We start from the raw sequence: 22,847 nt of genomic DNA on the forward strand, positions 1-22,847 counted from the left end.
TGTTCTGGTCTGCTCTTCATTCACACCTAGGGTGAAACCACCATTTTACTGTACAATCCTAGAGGCAGAGAAGCAGGCAGGAGATATATATGAAGACATAAGGCTGCTAAAGATTCAGGCAGAGGAGCAGGGCAATTCTATGAGCAGAGAAGGAAAGTATTACGTGACAGCATTTCAAGTCCTAGAGAGCTTACTGCCGTATTTTGATTACTTTACTCACAATGAAGACACAGGCACCAGCCCACAGACAGAATTAGCAAGAAGGGCACTGATATTATACAAACATGATGACCATAATAAACAGACCTTCATTTAGTCCTAAGAAAATCAGCCCTATCTTGGGGAGCTTAATGGTCACCAAAAAATTTACATTTTACATTGAATTGTACCATGGGGACAAATGTTACTAAACTAAGACAGAAGAAATTATATAGAAAAAACAGTCATCAATCTCTTTCTGACTTCCTTAAAAAAAAATGTACCGTATTTATCGGCGTATAACACGCACCGGTGTATAACACGCACCTCATTTTAAAAGGAAATTTCAGAAAAAAAAAACATTACATTTTAGCGGCGTATAACACGCACACATCATTTGCCCCCTATTTTCAGGGAGAAAAAGTGCGTGTTATACGCCGATAAATACGGTAAATACCTTTGAAGAAAAAAGCCGCAACGCCTCAGACAAAAAACATCAAGTCACATGTAAAGGGCAGTAAGGTAAATGAGCCAGAAGGGTGACTTTTGTGTACTGGGCAAGGCAGATGCCTATCGGCATCTCAGACTATAGCAATGTCTTGGCGATTGGCCATTCTATTAGCCATAACAGGCTAAAGTACGACAATGAAGGAGAACGATGAAATAGTGCAAGACAGGTTGGTGGCTCTTTAAGAGAACCTGTGATTAACTTCAATAAACGACGTCACTCAAGATCATCCTAGTGGACCCCGATTCCCAGGGTAGCAGAGTACATAAATGACAGGCTGAGGAAATCTCTCCTGTTGCGCTTTTCTTCTGTGAATTTCCCTTTTCTTGCCTGTTGCGCTTTTCTTCTGAACTTCCTTTTCTTGCCTGTTGCGCTTTCTATTGTGAATTTCTTCTTCTTTCCTGTTGCGCTTTCTTTTGTGAATTTCTTTTTCTTTTTCTCTCCTGTTGTGCTTTTCCAGCTTTCCTGCTTTCCCGCCTCCTGCTTTCCCGCCGCTGCCTCCTGTGCGGCCCCGCCTCCCCCTGCTCCCATTCGTTGTCCTCCCTCCTGCCTCCCAGCTGACCCCTCCTCCCCCCTCCTCTCTTATGGCGGGCGCTGCGCGGCAGAGACAGCGACCCTTGACCCTCAGGTAGGTCGCTTCCCCACCGCTGCATCTCCACCTGCCCAGGCCCCTGCCTCTTCTTGAAGGTCTTAGGTTTACCTTTGCGCTTTTCTTCTGTGAATCTCTTCTTCTTTCATGTTGCGCTTTCTATTGCAAATTTCTTTTTCTTTTTCTCTCCTGTTGCGCTTTTCTTCTGTGAATTTCCCTTTTCTTGTCTGTTGCGCTTTTCTTCTGAACTTCCTTTTCTTGCCTGTTGCGCTTTTCTTCTTTCCTGTTGCGCTTTCTATTGTGAATTTCTTCTTCTTTCCTGTTGCGCTTTCTATTGTGAATTTCTTTTTCTTTTTCTCTCCTGTTGCGCTTTTCCAGCTTTCCCGCTTCCTGCTTTCCCGCCTCCGGCTTTCCCGCTGCTGCCTCCCGTGTGGGCCCCACCCCCCCTGCTCCCATTCGTTGTCCTCCCTCCTGCCTCCCACCTCCCAGCTGACCCCTCCTCCCCCCCTCCTCTCTTATGGCAGGCGCTGTGCGGCCGCGCCAAAGGCAAGCCTGTCTGCGCCCATCCGCGCCTGGACCGCGCCCAGCGCCAGAACGCCTGGCCCCCACCGCACTCAAAACACCCGACTAAGATACGACGCCGCCTCCCTCAACGCCCTCAACCCCAGACGAACAGCCACCTGCTACCAAGCCAGCCCTAAACGTACTCATGGACCCTTCACCTGTCAAGCCTGCAAGTACACATTCCACCGAGCCTGCAGACCTCCTACCGGCACTCGCACCAACAACCACCTCAAGTGCATCCTTCTCAACACACGCTCCGTCTACAAGCACGCCATCGAACTATGGGACCTCCTAGACACAACAGCACCAGACGTCGCCTTCATCATAGAAACCTGGATGAACGCCTCCTCGGCTCCTGACATCGCCATAGCCATCCCAGACGGCTACAAGATCACCCGGAAGGACCGCATCAACCAAACCGGTGGAGGAATCACCATCATCTACAGGAACTCCATCAACATCACGACCACCACCAAAGACACCCCCCTCGCCGCCGAACACGTACACTTCCAGATCCACACTGACCCCAGAACCACCCTCAGAGGAACTCTCGTCTACAGGCCCCCGGGCCCACGCGCCCAATTCAGCGAAACCATCAGCCCACACACCCTAGCCTCACCAGACTACATCCTCCTCGGGGACTTGAACTTCCACCTGGAGAAAAACGACAACAACACCGCCACCCTGCTCGACAACCTCGGACTCAAGCAACTGGTGAACACCCCCACCCACACCGCTGGCCACACGCTCGACCCCATCTTCTCCGCCAGCAACCACATATCCTTCAGCCACTCCTCTGAACTACAATGGACCGACCACAGATGCATCCACTTCACCTTCAAACGGGAGACCCACCACCATCGCACACAACAAATCCCCCGCAGACACTGGAGCAAAATCTTCACAGAGCAAGTCCTCTCAACACTGAACCAAAACCCACCAGCCATCACCACGGACGCCAACAACGCAGCCCACAGCCTCACACAGTGGATCACCAACTGTGCCGAAAACCTCGCTCCACTTAAAAGCCACCCAAGCGGGACCAGCATCAGGAAACCCCCGTGGTTCACGGACGCCCTCAAAGAATCCAATAAATCCTGCCGTACACTCGAAAAAACCTGGCGCAGAGAACGCACCACAGAAAACGTCAGCCCTCAAGATCGCCACCTGTGAACACCACCAGCTGATCCGCTCCACCATCATTCAAAGAGCGACTAGACAAAAACACCCACGCCAGTTCCAACATCAGCACGCCCTCACAAGAACTCTGCAACTCCCTCGCTACGTTCTTCCACCGGAAGATCGCAGACCTACACAACAGCTTCGGACCCCAGACACCGCCGCCCACCACCGAACCTACAGCCCCCACCACTACACTCAACGCCTGGACCCCCATCAGCTCTGAGGAGACCAGAATCACCATGAACACCATTCACTCCGGCTCCCCCTCGGACCCGTGCCCCCACCACATCTTCAACAAAGCCGACTCCATCATTGCCCCCTATCTCCGGAGCATCATCAACAGCTTGTTCTCATCTGCCACCTTCCCCGAGAGCTGGAAACACGCGGAAGTCAACGCCCTCCTGAAAAAACCCACGGCTGACCCCAACAACCTGAAGACCTTCCGCCCCATCTCTCTTCTCCCCTTCCCGGCCAAGGTCATCGAGAAGACCGTCAACAAGCAGCTGACCAACTTTCTTGAAGCTAACAACTCGCTCGACCCTTCCCAATCAGGATTTCGGCAAACCACAGCACGGAAACCGCCCTCATCGCAGTCACCGACGACATCAGAACTCTGATGGACAACAGAGAAACAACTGCCCTCATCCTCCTGGACCTCTCGGCTGCCTTCGACACCATGTACCATCGCACCCTAATTACCCGCCTCCGCTCCACTGGAATCCTAGGACAGGCTCTTGACTGGATCATCTCGTTCCTCTCTGACAGAACCCAAAGAGTCTACCTCCCGCCCTTCCGCTCAGAACCCACCGAGATCATCTGCGGCGTACCCCAAGGCTCCTCGCTCAGCCCAACCCTCTTCAATATCTACATGAGCCCCCTCGCCGCCATCGCACGCAAACACAACATCAACATCATCTCCTACGCCGATGACACCCAGCTGATACTCTCCCTCACCAAAGACCCAACCACCGCCAAAAATCAACCTACAGGAAGGAATGAAAGACGTCGCGGAATGGATGAAGCTCAGCCGCCTAAAACTGAACTCAGACAAGACGGAGGTCCTCATCCTCGGACAATCCCCATCCACCTGGGACGACTCCTGGTGGCCCACGGCGCTGGGCACCTCACCTACCCCTTCAGACCACGCACGCAACCTCAGATTCATCCTGGACCCCCTCCTCACTATGACCAAGCAAGTCAACGCCGTCTCGTCATCATGCTTCAACACCCTTCGCATGCTCCCAAAAATCTTCCGATGGATCCCCGCCAAAACCAGAAAGACAGTTACACATGCCCTCGTCACAAGCCGTTTGGACTACGGAAACACCCTATACGCAGGGACCAATGCAAAACTACAGAAACGTCTCCAACGCATACAGAATGCCTCCGCACGCCTCATCCTCGACATCCTGCGCCACAGCCACATATCCGCCCACCTGAAACACCGGCACTGGCTTCCCGTCAACAAGGGGATCACCTTTAGGCTCCTCACCCACACACACAAAGCTCTCCACAACATGGGCCCCGAATACCTCAACAGCCGCCTCTCGTTCTACACACCCACCCGCCAGCTTTGCTCAGCCAGCCTCACCCTCGCCACCGTCCCACGTATCCGCAGAACCACCGCAGGAGGAAAATCCTTCACCTACCTGGCAGCTAAAACATGGAACTCCCTCCACACACACCTAAGAACTACCCAGGACCATCTCGCCTTCAGGAAGCGCCTCAAGACATGGCTTTTCGAGCAACAGTAACCTACCCCCCAATCCCCCCCCCGAGCGCCTTGAGACCCTCTCGGGTGAGTAGCGCGCTCTATAAATGCATTGATTGATTGATTAATTGATTGAATCTTAAAATAACTAACTTATCATTAACATAAAGAGTCACCTTAAGGGGGAATGTCCAGGTCCTCATTGGATGGGAGTGTGAGGGCCACACCTACTCAGTACCTGGCGGTGCTAACTTTTATGTCAAATATTCTGTGCCTCATCATTAGATCTAGTGCAAGCCTTAACCTTCTGGCCAACCTGGTGGCTGTGTGTAAGATGCACAGGTCAGTAAACAATTTTAGCTCGGCAATTTCAGAGGTTCATAACACAACTGAGGGCAAACAGATGGTCTGCAGAAAAATTAACACAGTCTGTCTGACCAGAAATCCTACCAGCAAAACTCACAAATGTAGACCGTAAACATGACAACCTATTAAAGAAAAACAGCTAAAAGCATGCTTCTGTTTTTCATTTCAATTAAACCATCCCAGATGTGAAGGCATTTAATTTTCACACGAGGTCTTTAATCCATATTCAATATTTACACGTAGAGCACAACACTGCGCAATTTTATTAGGCTTTTCCAAATGAGCTAAAGGCACACATATTATAATGCACTGAAACATTAACAGAAAGCAAGATTACCAGAGGTAGGAAAGCAAGATTACCAGAGGTAAGAATCAAGAGTAGCCGATGTTCTACCTTTGAACACTATTTGAACATTCTTATTGCCCCCACAGTCAGATATTTGACGCTCATCATTCAAAGTTCACTATGGCATCAAAGTTATGGCAGTATATTCTGAAGGTGGCTGACTGGTCAGGGTTATTAACATTCACAAATGTTTATTTCAGAGCAATTAATGGCATCGTCTTGGCAGTGAGGGTAATAGCATTTTTCAAAAAATGTCAAAAGTGTAAATATTGTGAGAAAATTCGTTTTTGTAATGCATTAGGTTTAATGATGCATAGTGTAGTAATTAAAGAATTGATGCGATTGCTACTGAAACGAAATGTTTATGTCATACAGGAGTCTAGATCATGCTATGAATAGTAGGACCACAGCTGGATGCTGTTTTCCTGCTCATTCCCCCCTCCCAATCAGTGACCCGCTGCAAAGCCATCTCTCCTCTTGTTCCACTGAGAGTCAAGCAGAAGACGTAAATGGATTCGTATTGTTAGAAAGTGTGCACTTTGAATGAGGCTTCCATGATGCACCCAAAGTATCATGATCAAGGGATTCCGCTTTAAGTGCCGCAGATGTGTGACTTCTATGAGCCATTGTTCAAGAAATGTTTCATTTTTGTTATCCTTCTCAGAGTGCAGCTGCTAAGGAAGCAATGGAAGATTTCTCGTACCTGAAGAAATGAGTTAGTGTTTAAATAATTGCATATTTTTAAGAATTACGTTGTTGTTTCTGATTTGTCAAATGCAGCCCTAACCATGATCATGCTCTGCTGAATTTGCAGCAGCTATTAATTAACAGAATGTGTGGTTTTGCTATAAAACCTTCTGAGTTCTTGTGTTTGGGGGGAAATTATCATTATTTTGGCCATGTGCTATTCTTTTTTTGTCACAGATGGGGATACTTTGCCATTTTCAGATGTTCTGGTGAGTTGTCAGTACTCTTACTCTTACTCTTATGAGTCAGACACTTACATTTTCTGTTTAGAATAAAGTGTAACAATGTTGTGTGATTTTGCATTATTTCCCTGTACTACTTCTCTACCCTTTTAATGGCGATATTTGCTTATGCTCAATCGTATTACCCTTAAATTTTTCTGTGGTAAAAGCTCTTTTGTCTATTTTTGATCTAGAACCCAGTCCTTTATGCACATAATGCATTCCATTTAACTTTGCTAAAATATTGTATCAATGATGAGGAGTGCAGTCGCTAACTGCTAGATCAATCAAGGATTTCAGAAGCCAAAATACTGGGTTCAAATGATTATTAGGGTTGGACTCGTACATGAGTAAGCTTTAAAATAAGCACAGTCTTTTCTGTGTCCTTCAAGTTTAATAATGACTTCTTAAGGAAGATGGCAATCAAGTCCGGTATATTGGAATATTTGGAAGGCTGCAGGGCCATAAAGTGTTATCAACGGAAAGAAAGAGGTGAAACGAGGTAAATATTAAAGGGATGACCAGTTATGATTGGTTTGGTAATGTCGTATGTTGGTCTTACTGAAGCTCTTAACCTCATGCAGTTTTCTGGCTAAGGTTGTTTGGGTAAAGGCTGCTGTAAGAGTAAAGAGTAACAGTAAGACTAAATAAATATCATTTAAGCCTAGTCCATGCCACTAGCATCCCTAACAGAATCATGAATTGCCTGACAGCAAAATCAACAATCACAATACAAGACACAATTGTTTTTTAACTCCAGCTATTTGCATCTAACGCACATCAATTCCTGCAGCACTTTTGAAATATTAAAGAGAATGTTTCTTCGGTCAGTGTGTTCTACTAAGGTAAAGTAAGGAGATTTGCACTCTTCACTCTGTAACAAAAAAATAAATTACATTTTAGTGCACCTAGAAATCACTGGCCCACCTGCTTTCCTGCATCTAAGGAGAGAGCGGACCTCTTGGGCTGTCCTTCGGTGTGTCAACTTCTCATCCAAAACAGGGTGTCGGTAAGCTTTTGTGAACCTTTCTTTCACAACAGTCGCTTTTCCCAGGAAGGTCCCCTTGTAGATACGAGCTTCAGCTCCTTGCTTAACAAGGTTTAAAGTTTTCAGAAAACTGGCAGTCCTGTGTAGAGAACACTTTTCTATCTCTCCCGCCATCAGTGATGTGAAGACGGCCTAAAAAACAGGACACACATTTTCAGAGCAAGCCCCCAACCAAAATGAAGAGTTGGGTGACACGGCAAACATAAGCAACTCACTGTCTTATACCATCACACTTTCCAGCATCCTTCCGATACCCTACACCTCTTTTGTCTTGCAAAGCGTGCCAAAAATATTTTCTAACGGGTTCATTCAAACATTTTGAGAGTTTTACATCCATTCAGGAAGATATGTTAAGTCACCACTGTGGTATAAAAACAAGGCATGGTGGAGGTGAAAAATGACCTGAAATTGTGGATTTTCAGGATGGCTGGCAATGTTCTACACAGTTAATGTCCATCGTTTTACAATGGGGCCAAAATGTTCGCAATATATATTTCTGTTTGGTAGTGTCTGTCTCTGCACCAGGAAGCTGTAAAGACGTAAAATCATGCGAGTCAGGCCCAACATAGTAAACCAGATTTCAGTCTGCTGTTTGTCGGTGCTGAGCACCACTACTCATTTTAGAAAACTGGGAATTATGCACACTCCATTTTTTCAGAGCTTAGGATAACAGAAAATACCTATGGTTGAACCTCTGATGATCTCACTGCAGAGGCTCAAAAATACTTTTGCGCACAAAATTAGAATCAACTGTAGCAGTGTATCTTCTTTGAGTGCATAGCGCCTTGGCAGGCCTCTAAAACATGACAGACTCTGCTGGGGTTCACCCTCCCCTGCTGGGCCCTGCCTTCCCCGGCCTTAACATTGAGCAGGAAAGCCACAGAACCCATGACAAACTCAAGTCAGAAAGTGTGAAGGCCAATGCCGCCTTATTGGGCTCACCAGTTCCAGACAGCCTCCTGAATTCATGTTTTGGATTTAGTTGCTCCTAAATGGATTCAGAAAAAAATTGAGAGTAGAGATGCTGTTCACAGTCACACTTTGCAACAGACATCCACTCAAATATGTCTGCATGTTGCAGTATTTTTAAAGACAGAAACAAGACTGCGGTCAAGAAGCCCATCCATCAGATAGCCTGAACTGGAAGCAACTCGGTTGAGAGGCAGGGTTATTTAGTGTAGAAATGCTGAATATGTAATAGGAAAGGAAGGCCACATGAGGGGTCCCTGGTCATGCTCTGATTATCACCGCCCTGCTGGTATTCCCCTAATTGTCCCTCCTTCTACTTACTCTCCTTCTTGTGTCCAGACTAATTAAACTTTTGAGCATTACCTGTTCACTACCACACATAGATCTTGTTGGACCTGGCTTTTTGACAGGGTCATCCCCAAACTGTTTGCCTCCTTCCTCCTATTTTTTCTGACCTGTTGTTGTTGGCTTTTGACCTCTGGGCACTTTACCACTGCTAACCAGTGCTAAAGTGCATATGCTCTCTGTGTAAATTGTACTATTGATTGGTTTATCCATGATTGGCTATTTAATTTACTTGTAAGTCCACAGTAGAGGGCACTATATGTGCCTAGGGCCTGTAGATTAAATGCTACTAGTGGACCTGCAGCACTGGTTGTGCCACCCACTTCAGTAGCCCCTTAACCTTGTCTCAGGCCTGCCATTGCCAGGCCTGTGTGTGCAGTTTCACTGCCACTTCAACTTGGCATTTAAAAGTACTTGCCAAGCCTAAACTCCCCTTTTTTCTACATATAAGTCACCCCTAATGTGTGCCCTAGGTAACCCCTAGAGCAGGGTGCTATGTGGGTAAAAGGCAAGACATCTACCTGTGTAGTTATATGTCCTGGTAGTGTAAAACTCCTAAATTCGTTTTACACTACTGTGAGGCCTGCTCTCTTCATAGGCTAACATTGGGGCTGCCCTCATACATTGTTGAAGTGGCAGCTCCTGATCTGAAAGGAGCAGGAAGGTCATATTTACTATGGCCAGAATGGTAATACAAAATCCTGCTGACTGGTGAAGTCGGATTTAATATTACTATTCTAGAAATGCCACTTTTAGAAAGTGAGCATTTCTTTGCACTTAAATCTTTCTGTGCCCTTCAATCCACGTCTGGCTAGGTTTAGTTGACAGATCCTTGTGCATTCACTCAGACACACCCCAAACACAGGGTAGCCTCACTTGCATACATCTGCATTTTGAATGGGTCTTCCTGGGCTGGGAGGGTGGAGGGCCTGCCCTCACACAAAGGACTGCCACACCCCCTACTGGGACCCTGGCAGACAGGATTGAACTGAAAGGGGACCTGGTGCATTTCTTAGACACTCTTTGAAGTCCCCCCCTCCCAACACTTCAAAGGCACAATTTAGTATAAAACAGGGCCTCTGCCCTACCTCATCAGATACTTGCTGGAGAAGAAACCTAAACCAGAAACTATATCCTGCCAAGGACTGCCTGGCTGCTCAAAGGACTCACCTGTCTGCTTTCTCCAAAGGACTGCTGCCTTGCTGTTGGCCTGATGCCTTGCTGAACTCTTGTCTGGCTGTAAATGTGCTCTCCAAGGGCTTGGATAGAGCTTGCCTCCTGTTCCCTGAAGTCTCAGGACCAAAAAGACTTCTCTTTTCACTTGGACGCTTCGTGCGTCAAAATTTTCGATGCACAGCTTGTTCCGCGGCAAGAAAAACGCCACACACCGATGCGACGCCTTCGGGACGACCGGAACTTCGACGCAAGGACAACGCCGCCAGACTTCCAGAAGAGAAATTGACGCGACGCCTGCCGTGAGATCGAAACTTCGACGCACAGCCCCGAGGAACGACGCACAGCCGGAAAAAAAGCAGGAGAATCCACGCACAGACCCAGGACATCTGGTAATCCCCGCGACCCATAGAAAGAGACTGTTCGTGCGCCGGAAAACGACGCACGACTTCCCCGCGTGAAAAATAATGACAAGTCCGTGTGTGCTGGGGAGAAATCGACGCACACACCATTTTTCCTCGTATCTCTTCTTCTGCGGCCCTTTGCGGAGATTTTTCACCAGAAACCAGGTACTTTGTGCTTGAAAGAGACTTTGTTTGCTTTTTAAAGACTTAAGACACTTTATATCACTTTTCAGTGATATCTTTACAAATTCATATTGCATCTTTGATCGTTTTGACCTGCAAATACCCTGGTAAATATTATATATTTTTCTAAGCACGGTGTGGTGTATTTTTGTGGTGCTATATTATGGTATTGTATGATTTATTGCACAAATGCTTTACACATTGCCTTCTAAGTTAAGCCTGACTGCTCGTGCCAAGCTACCAGAGGGTGGGCACAGGCTGATTTTGGATTGTGTGTGACTTACCCTGACTAGAGTGAGGGTTCTTGCTTGGACAGAGGGCAACCTGACTGCCAACCAAAAAACCCATTTTTAACAGATCTCATATTAGGATGCTCGTGGACGATGGAGTCCAAGCCTCTCCATCCCCTATGCTTGTCTTCCTCATCACTCTCAAGTCCTTGCTTCCACCTAGAACGATCGTTTATGTTAGTGTTAGCAAGAAGAGTACTCAGTAGAGTTAGTATAGTGCATACATATACGATGATTAATTTTTTAATATTTAAATAAATTAATAGGTTTTTTTTTTATATACATGACTTTTTCAGATTTCTACATACTTGGAATCATTTATATGTACCACAACTTGTTTTAAGTTCCGATTTTTCACTACATTCCTATCTCCCCAAACAGAAATGTGGAACCACTATAGGGGAATCATAAACTGCTTATGAGGCAATATTAGGTAGGATCATCACTGTAGCACTCAGTGTTCAAGAGCTATATCTTTTAAAGTTTGAAACCTCCAAAAAATGTTTTATTCATTTAAAAATATTAGGCAGTTTGCTGTGTAAGTTCTTTTTGTTTTTATCGCACACCCTGCATAACTGATTTGCTTAGTGGAATGGGGATGGTATTTAACCAAGATTAACCATTAAGGTAAAGACTGTATGTGCCAAATGTGCAGGAATCATTGGTGAAGTTACTTATATATAGCTAATGAGAAAATACGGGCATGTATGCAAATTTACAGAAATTAAATGCCTTCTGTTGGACCTGGCATTTTGGGTGTGTTTCCCCTGCCTCTTTGCCTTCTGACCTCCTGTTTTTATGATGTGCTGGACTCTGTTTTGCTGGTTTATTGTGGCTGCGCACTTTACCACTGCTGATAGTACTAAAGTGCAAGTGCTCCCTATGTAAACTGTATTGGTGAATGGTTTGTCCATGATTGGCATAAATGATTTACTCATACATCCCTAGTAAAGTGCACTATGCGTGCCAAGGGTCTGTAAATCAAATGCTACTAGTGGGCCTGCAGCACTGATTGGGCCATCCACATGAGTAGCTCTCTGAAGAGTAAATAATCCCTGGTGTATTCCACCAAGTAGTTACAGTGGACAACTCAGAGCGCCAGTGTAAGGTGGTGCAGGTTCCTTTTGAGCAGGGGTCGGGGGTCTCAGGTTACTTGAGGGTACCTGTGAATCGTACCATGCCTTTTGACTGTTGCTGGGCAACGACCTGGAGATTTCCACCTGGAACCTGGAAGAAAATGGAACTCAGGTCACACTTGGGGATGTTAGGGTTGCCAGAGTGGGCGTGTGTGCCCACTCGGTCAATGGCAACCAGTCAGGGTGATCAGAAGTGACCTGGGGCCTGAAACAGTGGCCCAGGTGCCTGCCAAGAGAAAGGGCAAGGGGCGTGGGAAACCCGCCCCTTAAGTTCCCACGGTCCAGGAGGAGGCTAACCTCGAGGGGGATGCCCGGCACCTACAGGGGAACGAGTGGCCGAACTGGGAGATCTACCTGAGCTGACCCATTGGCAGCAAGAAGAGGGTCCCACCAAGAGAGGAGTTCAGTGCAGAGCAGAAGGTGTGCCCTACTCTCATAGGTCTTAGGCTGCAGGCCCAGAACTAGGCAGCTGGCGCTTGGCCCAAGGATTACCTGATCTATTGGGAGAATGGTTTCCTGGATAGAAAGCCTAAGGCTGCTGGGGCAGCCCATGTGCTGGTGGTACCACAGCGCTTCAGAGCCTTCCTACTGGGTTTGGCTCAAGATGTGCCTCTGGCAGGACATTTGGAGCAGGGCAAGGCCTTTGACAGGCTTGTTTCCCACTTCTATTGGCCCCAAATGAGAAAACATAAGATGCTTTTTTTAGGACCTGCCAGAATTGCCAGGCAAATGGAAAAAGTGGAGGGAATTGTAAAGTTCCCCTCCATTTCCTGTCCTCGGCACCCCCTTTGAGTGGGTAGGCATTAACATAGTAGGGCCTCTGGACCCCAAGACAGCCCTGGGCAACAGGTTCATCCTGGTATTGGTGGACCATGCCACCAGGTACCCTGAAGCTATCCCTCTGAGGACAGTGACGGCACCCATTGTGGCCCGGGCCCTGAGGTATCTGACTGGGGTACCAACTTTATGCCCATGTAAATAAATGCCATGTGAAAGGAATGTGGGGTCAACTACAAGTTCACCACTCCTTACCACTCCCAAAGTAACAGGTTGGTTGAGAGGTTCAACTGGACCCTGAAATGTATGATTGGGGAGTCTGTCAGACTCCATTAGGCGTTAGTGGGACGACCTCTTGCCATGCCTTCTTTTTGCCTACTGGAAAGTACCACAGAAGGGGGTTGGCTTTAGCCCTTTTGAGCTGTATTATGGGCGCCCGGTCATAGGACCTCTGAGCATGGTGAAAGAGGCCTGGGAGCAAACTCCTAGAAAGTTACCCCAGGGTGTATTTAGTTACATGCTGGCCTTCAGAAACCAGACTGCCCACTTCAGGAAGCTTGCTCAAGAGAACCTAGAGGCAAGACAGGAGGACATGAAATGCTGGTACGAACCAGAATAGCACTCTGGTTATTTCAGCCTGGCCAGAAAGTGTACTTAATGACCCCACTAGAGCCTTGTACTCTACAGGACAAGTGGACAGGGCCATTTGAGGTAAAGGAGTACAGGAGTGATGTCACCTACTTGGTGGACTTGCAGACTCCAAGGAACTCCTTGAAGGTTCTACATGTGAACCGCCTCAAACCCCACATTGAGTTCCAAGTTAACCATGATGTCACCTACTTGGTGGACTTGCAGACTCCAAGGAACTCCTTGAAGGTTCTACATGTGAACCGCCTCAAACCCCACATTGAGGTCCAAGTTAACCATGCTTCTGGTTACAGATGAGGTGGAAGAGGTGAGTGAACCTCTCCCTGACCTCCTTTCTGCCAGGGAGCAGGATGGGTCAGTAGAAGGTGTAGTCCTCGCCCCTTCTCTGACTCTAGAGCAGCAGAGGAACTGTCGCCAGTTACTGGGACAATTTTCACATCTGTTCTCACTCACTCCAGGTGTCACCTATATATGCATGCATGATGTTGACACTGGGGACAGCCTGCTTCTGAAACACAAAGTTTACAGGATAGCTGACAGAGTGAAGCCTTAAGGATGAGGTTTCCAATATGTTGACTTTAGGGGTAACTGACTACTCCTGCAGCCCTTGGTCCAGCCCAGTGGTTTTAGTAACTAAGGCTGCGGCACCTGGTGCCACACCAGAACTTCCGTTCTGTGTGGACTACCGTGGGCTGCAGGCTTTCACCAAGATCTGATGAGCTCATTGATCGGTTGGGGGCTGCCAAGTTCCTTAGCATGTTTGATTTAACGTCTAGGTACTGGCAGATTGCCTTAACCGATGTGCCAAGGACAAGTCAGCATTCTCAACGCCAGAGGGGCACTTCCAGTTCCGGGTCATGCGCTTTAGGTTGAAGAACGTGCCTGCCACCTTCCAGAGGTTGGTCAAGCAGGTCCTGGCTGGGACTGAAAACATCAGTGCCACGTACCTTGACGGCATTGCTGTTTTCAGCTCCAGTTGGGAGGACCACTTGCACCACCTCTGGGAAGTGTTGAAGGCGCTGCAAGCCACAGGCCTCACTACCAAGGCCGGAAAGTGCCAGATAGGGCAGGGGTCAGTGGTGTACTTGGGATACCAGGTAGGAAGCACCTGGTGGCATCCCTACATACCAAGATTGATGCCATTCGGGCTTGGGCACCCCCCAAGACCCAGGCAGAGGTGAGAGCCTTCTTGGGCCTCACCAGGTACTTACTACAGGAGATTTGTCAAGGGGTATGGCGCCATTGTTGCCCCCTTGACAGAGCTGACTTCCAAGAAGCAGCCTAGACAGGTGATCTGGACTGAGGCGTGCCAAACTGCATTTGACACCCTGAAGGAGGCCATGTGCACTGCGCCCGTGCTGCTGTTCCCTGACTTCTCCAAGGAGTTTGCGGTACAGGCAGATGCTTCAGAGCATGGTGTGGGAGTGGTACTTTCACAGCTGAACGAAGAGGGCCTGGACCATCCTGTAGTCTTCCTTAGCAGGAAACTATTCACCAGGGAACAGAAGTGGAGTGCAATTGAAAGGGAAGCTTTTGCTGTGGTTTGGGTGCTGAAGAAGCTAAGACCCTACTTGTTTGGGTCTCACTTCCGGGTTCAGACCGACCTCAGGCCCCTCAGATGGTTAATGCAGATTTAGGTGGTCCATATCCCTACAGGGGATGGCCTTTATGTTGGAACACTGTCTTGGCACAGAACACATCAGTGCTGATGGTCTGTCCAGGTTTCTCCGCCTTAGTGAGAACTCCCAAGGGGATGGGCAGTTATTTCTACTCTCAGCTGGAGGGGACATGTGTTAGACCTGGCATCTTTTCACCTGCTTCCCCTGTTTTTTTGCCTTCTGACCTCCTGTTTTTGCTGATTTATTGTCTCTGCACACTTTACCACTGCTGATCAGTGCTAAAGTGCAAGTGCTCCCTATGTAAATTGTATTAGTGATTGGTTTATCCATGATTGGCATATTTGATTTACTCATAAGTCCCTGGTAAAGTGCACTATGCATGCCCAGGGCCTGTAAATCAAATGCTACTAGAGGGCCTGCAGCAATGACTTTACCACCCACATGAGTGGCCCTATGAACATGTCTCAAAACTGAAACTGCAGTGTCTCTGTGTGCAGTTTTAAACTGCCAATTCGACCTGGCAAGTGTACCCGCTTGTCATGCCCAACCCTTCCCTTTTACTACATGTAAGTCATCCCTAAGGTAGGCCCTACATAGCCCCATGGGCAGGGTGCTCTGGATGTTAAAGGTAGGACATGTACTGATGTGTTTTACATGTCCTAACAGTCAGTGAAGTACTGCCAAATTTGGTTTTAATTGTTGCAAGGCCTATCTCTATCATAGGTTAACATGGGGACTGCCTTTAAATTTCTGTTAAGTGCACTACCCCATTGGGAGCAGATAGAGAAATGGAGTTTGGAGTCTCTGAACTCACAATTTAACTTTTGGTGAAGTTGGTTTTTAGATTGCAAGTTTGAAAATGCCAATTTTAGAAAGTGGGCATTTTCTTGCTTAAGCCATTATTTGCCTCTGTCTGCTTGTGTACTCGATGTCTGGGTCAGACTGACAGTTGGGCTGTTGTGAATTCCCTCTAGACAGTGTCACAAAGGGAGTAAGGTGTAGCTTCCATACCCTGATGAGTCTCCTGGGCAATAGTGGGAGGGAGGATCCGACACTTACACCTGAAAGGGCTGTGCCAGTCCTCACACAATGCACTCTCCAACCTCCTGGTGTGTGATTGGGGCCAGGCCTGGGCAAGGCAAGATCTTGTCAACAACAGAGACTTTCCTTTGATGTATGCCTACTTCAAAGGCAGAACTGGGTATAAGTAGTGGACCCAACATCCCAGACTTGTAGTACACTTCTGGATCAAGAGGAACCTCTGCCAAAGAGAAGAGCTGGAGGAAGAGTACTGCCCCTTTTCTATGTGTGCTTTGCTGGGCTGGCCTGAAGTTGCTGCTTTTGCCTTAAAGAGAGCAAGTCTGGACTTTGCTGTGTATCCTGCTTATGAAATTTCACCAAGGGCTTAGAGTAGAGCTTGCCTCCTGTTGAAAGTCTCAGGGATATCAACGATTTCACCTTTATCTGCCTACTGCACTGGGAACTGTGTGCTTTGTGTTGCAATAGAATAAAAACCACTGCAGCGCCGTCAACGACGCCGCAGTCTGCACCATGACCTGACGATGCAACAAGGAGCTGCGTCACAATTCGCACCGCAACCCTGGTCTCACCAACACAGCCACCTGACGCCGTCACCGAGGTGCTGCTTGCACTGTGATCTGTGGGCCCCGCACTTCACCTCGCCTTGCTCACACCGCAGCCCCTGGTATCCCTGACAACGCTCCACGCTGACACCAACGCGCTGGCTGCACTGTGGCCTGTGAACACGACTCATGAGGCTCATGAAGTACCGTCCCGCACCGCAGCCCCAGTCCACCGACACCAGCGATATCGGCTCCAGAGTTGTCAACAGATTCCCCTGTCTGCACTGCTACCCGTGGGCACTGCACAGAGCCCGAACCGCCAGCTTGGGCCTACGACAACAGCGCTTCAGCAACAATGACGCCACTGCCTGCACTGTAAGCTGGAGACACCGCACGTCACACCGTCCCACTTCACACCACAAACTTGGTCTCAGTGACGCCATAGGAAGCCGTCACCGAGCCTCTGCCTGCACCGTGACTTATGGGATCCGCATGTTGCATCATCCCGCTTCGCAACAGCCCCGATGCCATCCATGCCAGTGTTCCTGACTTCGTCATCAGCCCAGAGCTCGATCTGCAATGCATGTGACTTGAAGGGCCTGACGACCCTGGCACTGACCTCCGGAACCGACGCCAGCGACGCCACACTCCCAATCTAATTGTGAGGATAATGATGCCCTAGATTCCAAAGTACTGTTTACGGTTCTTCCTGACACCATAGCTTGCCCGCGACACCGTGGCCGGCCTGAACTGTTGGATTTGTTGATCACGACACCGTGATAGCCCCAGGCGGAGATTTCGATTTCAAGAAACTGTATTTTTAAGTTAATTCTTGCAAAATTAATATCTTTACTACTGTATGATGGATTTCTCTTGGTTTGGTCTTGTTTTACACAAATAAATATTGGCCATTTTTCTAAAACTGGTGTGGTGTCCTTTTGTAGTGTTTTCATTGTATTACTGTGCGATATGAGCAAATGCTTTACACATGGCTTCTGAGATAAGCCTGACTGCTTGTGCCAAGCTACCAAGGGGGTTAGAAGGGGTTGTCTGAGCGGGGTATCTCCCTTATGCTGACTAGAGTGAGGGTCCCCACTTGAACCGACTACCAACTAGAGACCCGATTTCTAACACCTTGCAGTAGGAAAACTGGTCAATAGGGACTTGGAATGAGGAGAAAGTATTAAGCACACAGACTTGACTTTGATTTGAAAATAAGGATTGCCAAAACAAAAAAACGTAAAAAGAATAATATCTATATTCAACAGAATTCAAAACACTTGTTATGTAACTGTGTAAAGAAGTTGCATCTGCTTTTTGTAAAGAAATAACTAATAATATCCAAAGAGGGGTGTGGGAAGAATCTGTCTTAACCTCCATACCGGTGCTTAGGTCGAAGCCTACCAGACAATGCAGCAGTCTGGTTTGCCGAAGAATTCTTGGGGCCATTCAGAAAGTTTACCTCAGATGCATTCAGATGCTTACCATTGGCTTTGTAACTCACATTTTCTGCCTTTTTATTTGCTGGCTTTGTTTGTTTTAGGCTGCCCAGCTTAATTTCATCATTCTCATGGATCAAAGCCTTTTCCGGCTACCTCTCCTTGTATTCTTCCACAAGTGCACCTTTCTGTAAACAGGACTGTAAATCTTGTTCTTATCTTGTCACATTTGCTGTGCATTCAAAAACAGAAGTCAAATGTCAAGCTCTGTCTTCTTAGGGCGCTTGGTGTTTTCTTTCTCTGACTTCAAAGTGAGGAGTTAAGTGACAAATTGCTGGATACTGTAGGCAAGAAAGGGTTTTTTCTAGCACAACAACATTTAAATGAACTGTGCAAGTATTTCAGAATGTATCAGGATTAGAAAAGCACAAATGCAGCATATTTTTGTTCATTCTGAAGTGTGCTGGAAGCTAATATTTCAATGTGATCAAAACAAATCGATCTACTAGGTAATGCTATTTCCACACATTATTGTTTGTGTGCTGTATAGTTTTATTAGTATAACTCTATGTCTGTGCAATTGTAATGTTCATTTCAATTGAAAATGTGTTGTAGGTAATGGCAGTGTGCTACCACACCATGCATACTCCACTCTACGCCACTCAACTCTACTCTGAAACCCTTAATGCTGCTGCATTCTACTCTACCACCATTCCACTTTACATTACTCCAGGCCACTAGACTCTACTCTAATCTGCATCTCTTCACTGTACACCACTTCACTCTACACCTTTACTCTGCACCAATCTACTCTATTCCAGTGTGCTCAACACTACTCTACTCTGCACCACTGCACACTTCGCCACTACATTACTACAGTCTAGTCCGCTCCAGTCTACTCTGCTCTCCAGTCTACAAATGCTCTCTATGCCACTCAACAACACTATACTCTATTCCATCCCAACCCACTCTATGCCCCTGCACTCTACGCCAATTCATTGAACACCATTCTAATTAGCTCTGCACCACTGCACTCTATATCACTTTACTTTATGCATTTTACTCTATGCCACTGCACTCTATCCTGCACCACCCACTCTATGCCACTTCACTCTACTCTGAAGCAATCTACTCTACACCAAGACACTCTAAATTACTTTACATCACTGCACTCTACTATGCACCACTGTAGTCTATGCCACTGCTCACTATGCTACTTTACTGTACGTACTGTAAGGCACTCTACTATGCATCATGCCACAGCACTGTATAGCACTCCTCTATGCCACTATACTCTACTCTGCACTACTCTATGCCACTCTAGTCTAATCTGCACTACTGAACTCTACTAGATTGTAGTCTACACCAATGCATGTTATGCCACTTCGCTCTGCACCACTCCACTCTACTATGCACCACTCTAATCTATGCCACTGCAATCTACGTTGCTGCATCGTAGGCCGCTGAATTCTATGCCGCTGCACTCTATGTCACTATAATGTGCACCACTTTACGTCAATGTACTTTACACTGCTCCACTCCATGCCACTTCACTCCAAGGTGCATAACTCCACTCTGCACCACTCTATACCACTGCACTCTACTCTGCACCACTGCATTCTGCGCCTCTCTACTGTTCGCTACTACACTCTACAAAACTCTACTCTGCAGCATTGCACTCTGCGCCACTGAACTTTACACCAATTTACTCTCCATTACTGCTTTTAAGCCAATGTACTCTACGCTACTGCACTCTACACCACTATACTCTTCAAAACTCTATGCCAATGCACTCTACATCAGTCCACTCTATGCCACTCCACTGTACGCTACTCTATCCAACTCCACTCTGTGCCGCTCCAATAGACGACACTCTATGCCCCTCCACTCTTTGCCATTCTTCTCTACGACACTACATGCCACTCTACTCTACACCATTAACTTTTAGCCATGCTGATCAGCAGTCACATTGGTGTACAACATGCCTTAAACACATTGGCAAAGCCAATAGCTCTTGCATAGGAGAGACCTATTGGCTTTAGCAAAGCTTGTTTCCAAAGAAGTTAGTCTACAGAAGTCAACTCACAGTTCTGTAGTAAATTCGATGATTCTCGAGCTGCACAAGAACCTCTTTAGAAAGTGATCTGATTAAGAGATTGATTAAGAACATTATTTACATGGTCCAATTCTCCTGGGAGGATGTTTATTGCTAAATCATAATATTTTCTTAACAGTGACGCATAGAAAAATACTTTTCCGGTTGTTCCACCACTCATCATGATGCTTCTTAAATTAATGCGATATTTTAGAAGAATGACAGCCCTCAATTGTTGGTCAGTTTTAGCTGATCATTATCATATGTCGGTACAGTAACAAAACTAGGGAAGATTTTGGGTGAAGTTAAGTATTACGAGTTGACCCAGATTTAGAGCTAGAGGACATGGTTCCGTTATTTATAATTAATTAATCTATTAAAGATTTCTCCCAGGAAATCCTAAATCGTAATGCTTTTAACCAGAGTGGTGAAATGCGAAATTGCCAGCCACTTCAAATCTATATATGTACCCAGACTCACACTTTGCAATAAAGAAGTTAAAAAAAGAGGCTAGGCTGGAATTGAAACTAGCTAACCTAGATAAGAACCGGGCTAATGACTGGCTGTAGCGGATTATTAAATGCTTAAGTAGATACACATGATATCTCCGAAAGAATTAGTTTGTGATTATAATGAAGCAGATTTATTTTTTTACCCCATAATAGAGTCCATATGTTGAAACGTATGCGTTATACTAGCGCAATAGAAATACTAAGTGAAACCAAATGATTAATTTCACAAGTAGCTGTTATTTTCTCCGAAGCAGCTCATGTTGTGTTCAAAGCCCAATGTTAGCATATGGATCCAGACGGACCTATTTGTAATGTTTATGAATTGTAATTTGAATTAGTGCTGCGATGGTCTTTCAGAAAAATGCTAGAGCAAGATAACAAAATATGTAAATGGACCGGTGGAACCACAATTCCTACAAACCAGAAATCGAGCACTTGATCCATTACATGATCTAGCAAGCGTGTAATACACGGAAGGCACCTGGTCAGCCTGCCATGCTTGGACGTCTTGCATGCTCGAACTCCCAACCTCGTGGATGAAGGGGGGGAGACTCTGCCGCTGAGCTACCCTCCACACCATTCAAAACTGGCGCTCTCCTCCGAGTAAACAGATTAGAACCAGTTCTCTCCTTTCCACTAGGGGTCACTGTTGTAGTGGTAATAAAACTAAGCACTCCCTTGGTTTGTGTTTTTGTTTTTAACACTGACGTTTTCTTAACACAGTGCTGCCTGTATATCTACTTCTATATCTAATGGCACTCTATTCGAGGGCAGAACCCGAAGTGACCCAGCGCATTTTTATGTAAAAATAAGCAGTTCTTAAATTCCCTTTCCAAACTGTAAAATGCGTGCATGCTTCATTAGTACGAAGGCATGCTCGTGCTAATGTTACTCGGCACACGTCTTCTAATTCAGAAGTATGCTAATTTTGTTAAGTAATTCCCAACCTCAAGCTGACCAGCTCCACGTTTAGCACACAAAAAAATACTTATTCCATGTTTTCAGTATTTAAAAACTTAACGGTACCTATCGAGGAGAGTACATTACGGGGGCGGAAGGTGAACGCTCGTCGCTGGGCCCTGCGCTGTGAACTCAAGCAAAGATGTTAGGGCTTTTTCCGCAGAGGACGTGCTATAATCAACAGTACGAGGAGCCGCCACCTTGGAATATAGATGTTTTCGTTTCTTAACTCGGTACTTACTGAAAAAAATTGTACAATACCTTTCAAGACTTCTCGATTACTTCTCAGATTATTGAATGTTTGAAGTCGAGTATGCTTTTTGCTGAACATAACAATATAGGATCAACTTAAAATGAATGTTATTAATGATCAGCGTAGTCAGTACCGGCGATGCTTTTCATTTCAGATGTAAGATTTACACTATTATCTTTGTTTTCTGTTTGTGTTCAAGATTGTTCGTTCAATGCTAAAATAAATGTGTTTTTAAAGATGGCTACCCTGTCTACGTTACCAAGAAAAATCGAACGTTCACTTTACCATTTTATAACTCTGAAAGGAAATTATTAATATAAAAGAAGGACAAGGCTGAGGCGAAGTCAACAAACGTGTTACAGTGTCCGCCATCTTGAAAGTTTATGAATAAACTAAAGACTACCAAAATTGCATAACATGTCAATAGACCCGATTCAGGCGGAGTCCTCCGAGTTTTTTTAAGTTCAAAATGGTTTTTATTTGAACGTCTCTAGCATGACATTGCATGTGCTCCAATAGAAATCAACGGGAGAAATACGTTCTCCCGATTATTTTTTTTAATCCTTACCTCTTCTAAAATGTTGGCCTGTAAGAAATGGACAAAAGTGGAAATACGACTTTGTAATTATCCAAATAGTAATTTTATATATGCAAACAAAATCTCCACTCCACGCCAATGTTTAATATGGAGAGAGGTGGTGTTCACTGGGTGGAGCCGAAGGAAGTCTTGACCACTGGAGCTGGGGCTTTCTTCTTACTTATTTTAAGATCTATTTTGTCTGTGTATCATATGAGGCGTACAGTTAGTATATATTTTTTCTTCCAGTAGCTTGCCTGATCGAAGTGAGATGCAGGGACTTTTAAGTCCTAAGTCCAAGAAAATAAAAATTAACGCACTTCTGTACAAGACTTGTTCCATTCTTTAAAATGCATGTCGACAGAACCGAAACAGGCAGGATACACAATTGTTTAAGCCCAAAA

At 46.1% G+C, this 22,847-nt stretch overlaps 1 protein-coding gene across 3 annotated transcripts in view; it reads right to left on the reverse strand.

Moving 5' to 3' along the window:
- Nucleotides 1-21,773, reverse strand: part of TP53RK (TP53 regulating kinase) — a 52,630-nt gene extending 30,857 nt beyond the window's left edge. Inside the window, exons 1-3 of one of the 3 annotated variants that reach the window (XM_069243576.1) lie at nucleotides 21,680-21,739; nucleotides 20,133-20,190; nucleotides 7,360-7,612 (exon numbers count right to left, since the gene is read on the reverse strand). In XM_069243576.1, the coding sequence (XP_069099677.1) occupies nucleotides 7,360-7,594 (235 nt within the window). In that variant the 5' untranslated portion in view covers nucleotides 7,595-7,612; nucleotides 20,133-20,190; nucleotides 21,680-21,739. Of the gene's footprint in view, nucleotides 1-7,359; nucleotides 7,613-20,132; nucleotides 20,191-21,134; nucleotides 21,183-21,679 lie in introns of those variants that run through there. The other 2 variants (XM_069243575.1, XM_069243574.1) reach the window with 2 other exon arrangements.
- Nucleotides 21,774-22,847: the final 1,074 nt, after the last annotated feature.

Source organism: Pleurodeles waltl, chromosome 7 (genome assembly GCF_031143425.1).
Source record: "Pleurodeles waltl isolate 20211129_DDA chromosome 7, aPleWal1.hap1.20221129, whole genome shotgun sequence".
NCBI lineage: Eukaryota > Metazoa > Chordata > Amphibia > Caudata > Salamandridae > Pleurodeles > Pleurodeles waltl.